Source organism: Petaurus breviceps, unplaced genomic scaffold (assembly GCF_028583685.1).
Source record: "Petaurus breviceps papuanus isolate PSGF00001 unplaced genomic scaffold, PetGlider_PUasm1.0 90604, whole genome shotgun sequence".
NCBI classification, from domain to species: domain Eukaryota; kingdom Metazoa; phylum Chordata; class Mammalia; order Diprotodontia; family Petauridae; genus Petaurus; species Petaurus breviceps.
The window spans coordinates 4,210,453-4,213,223 of record NW_027187285.1 but is presented as its reverse complement, the minus strand read 5'-3'; the positions used below and the strand labels follow the sequence as shown (position 1 = coordinate 4,213,223).

Genomic DNA, 2,771 nt, shown 5'->3' with positions numbered 1-2,771 from the left:
CCCCCCCCCTCCACTCAAGAAAGCAAGAGGGAGAGAGGAGAGAGAGGAAGTGGGAGAAAGGAGAGAAAGACTGAGAGACTCGGTCTCATCACTGAAGAAACTCCTATTCCCCCTATCCCCCAGCCTACGGGACCATGTCCAAGCCCACCGATCATATCAAGAGACCCATGAATGCTTTCATGGTATGGTCCCGGGGCCAAAGAAGGAAGATGGCCCAGGAGAACCCCAAGATGCACAACTCAGAGATCAGCAAACGTCTAGGGGCCGAGTGGAAACTGCTCTCCGAAGCGGAGAAGCGCCCCTACATCGATGAGGCCAAGAGGCTTCGCGCCCAGCACATGAAGGAACACCCGGACTACAAGTATCGGCCGCGACGTAAGCCTAAGAACCTGCTCAAGAAGGACAGGTACGTCTTCCCTTTACCTTACCTCGGAGAAACTGATCCCCTCAAGGCAGCCGGCCTGCCCGTGGGGACCACGGACAGTCTCCTCGGCTCTCCCGAGAAAGCCAGGGCGTTCCTGCCCCCCACCTCGGCACCTTACTCCCTCCTGGACCCCAGTCAGTTTAGTTCCAGCGCCATCCAGAAGATGACTGAGGTCCCTCACACCTTGGCGACCAGCACGCTGCCCTACGCGTCCACCTTGGGCTACCAAAATGGGGCTTTCGGCAGTCTCAGCTGCCCCAGCCAGCACACCCACACCCACCCATCCCCTACCAACCCGGGCTATGTGGTGCCCTGTAACTGTACTGCCTGGTCGGCGTCCAGTTTGCAGCCCCCAGTTGCCTACATCCTCTTTCCCGGCATGACCAAGACTGGAATAGACCCTTATTCTTCAGCCCACGCGACGGCCATGTAACCCCTTTGATCCCCACCCTGCTCCCATCTTCGCCCCCCTCCCCGGACCTATCCCTGCCGAAAGCAGTCGGACCTTTTTGGGATGTGGGGGCAGGGGCGGGTTGGCTGGGGGTTGCATGTGTTATTATTCGCCCTATGCTCCCATGCCCTTCCAGCCCACCTGAGCCACTGGCGCCCGCTCCACCCTGTTCCAAGGGCGAGGACTTCTCTGTAACCACAGAAATTTGGCGGATCCCAACCCCTGCCGGCCCCCCTTACAACTTTTCCTTTCTTCGCCTGAGGGTGGAAGGAGGAAGGGGACGGGGGGAGGGAGCCCTCCCAGGATTCAAGGCTCAGACAGGTGCCAGAAACTTGAAAGTGTTTTGACAACCACGCAACCCACCCACCCCCAAACAAACAAAAACAAACCTTTGACTGGACCCCCTTTGGAGTAGGCAGTTTCGCTTTTATTTATGTTCTCTTCTATATTCTCGGATGTGCTTTGGACTTTAATCTTCCAGGCCCTGGTATTATAATATAGAGAAATATACATATATTTTTTCTTTTGCACACTGAAGACAGAATTAGCTGTGTGATATCTGTGTTTGCCATCAGACAGGACTAGGCGCCATTTGCTTTCCATGTCAGAATTTTAAACGGCTTAAAAATTTAAAACTACACAAGAGGGAAATATTTCTATTTCAAACCATGATATGATAGTGTTTGCTTCTTTAAATGAAAATTAAAAGAACCCACATAGTCTTTAAATTTGTGTGAACCAGTGCAGCTAGACCTAAGTTTACTTTAGACAGAACGTTGGGTTATGAAGTCAGGATGTAGAATCATAAAGATTTTTTTAAAAGCAAAAAAAAAAATCCTGAGTGGTCATTGAAATATGTTTTTGACGATGTCTTGGAAAAGAAAATGTACCCGGAAGGATTTTAACCTCGTTACTCTGTTCATTTGTTGAACAAAGACGTTTTGAATAAAGACAATCTGTCCTCAAAAAGTAAACTGTGGTGTTCATACAGTCTGAGATGTAGTGTTTGCCCAGACCCTCCCTGCCTCCTTCCCTATCATAGAGTCTAAAATTCAGAGACTAAGTAGATTTAGACCGAGGGATGTTCGGGGCCATGATAGCATCTTAGAGCTATCTCTCTATGTGTATATCTGTATATGGAAAGTGTATTCCTATGTCGATATACTCAGTGGAAAGAAAGGTAACAGGTACCAAACATTGCTGGAGGTTTTCTTTCTTTCTTTTCTAATAGAGGCTCCCTACACATTTGGAATTGTCTTTTCTCTCATGGTTAAGGTAGAGAAATATCTCTGCCCTTCCCTGTCTACATCTGGGGATGGACATTTTCTAAAGACTGTTCTAAATCCTTGATCAAGGAGTCTGTGTATTTTTAAGCCAAATCCCAAAATTGGTCACTACAATAAATCACTGGCAAAAGTAGAAGAATAAATTGTTCTGGGGGGAAAATAGTCCTAACATCTTTTCAATGGCAGTAGGGTTTAAGTTTAATGTGCATGGCAAAAGCAAAGGATCAAAGAACTTTCTGTACTGTTTGAAAATTCCACTATGGTTCTTCTTCCTTGGAGTTTTCACTTGACTTGAGCACTTGAGCAAAAAGTCTGGTGAACTGCACCAAAGGTCCAGTGCTGTCTTTAAAGAATCATGTGGCATGTCCTTTAGAGAGACAAGTAGCCCTAAGAAGTTATGTCTCAGGTCCAAGCCTCAGTGGAAAAAGGAAAGATGGGAAGGAAGGTAGGAAAAAAGAAAGGAAGGGAAAAGAAGGAAAGGATGGAGGGAGGAAAGGAAAGATGGAGGGAGAGAGAAGAGAGGAGGGAGAGAGAAGAGAGGAGAGAGACAGAGAGAGAGAGACAGAGAGAGAGAGAGAGAGAGAGAGAGAGAGAGAGAGAGAGAGAGAGA

At 47.9% G+C, this 2,771-nt stretch overlaps 1 protein-coding gene across 1 annotated transcript; it reads left to right on the top strand.

Moving 5' to 3' along the window:
• The first annotated feature begins 6 nt into the window (after positions 1-6).
• On the top strand, positions 7-1,849 carry SOX14 (SRY-box transcription factor 14). Its single transcript, XM_069063906.1, has one exon. It carries the CDS (start codon positions 135-137, stop codon positions 855-857), a length of 723 nt encoding a protein of 240 aa, XP_068920007.1. The 5' UTR covers positions 7-134; the 3' UTR covers positions 858-1,849.
• Positions 1,850-2,771: the final 922 nt, after the last annotated feature.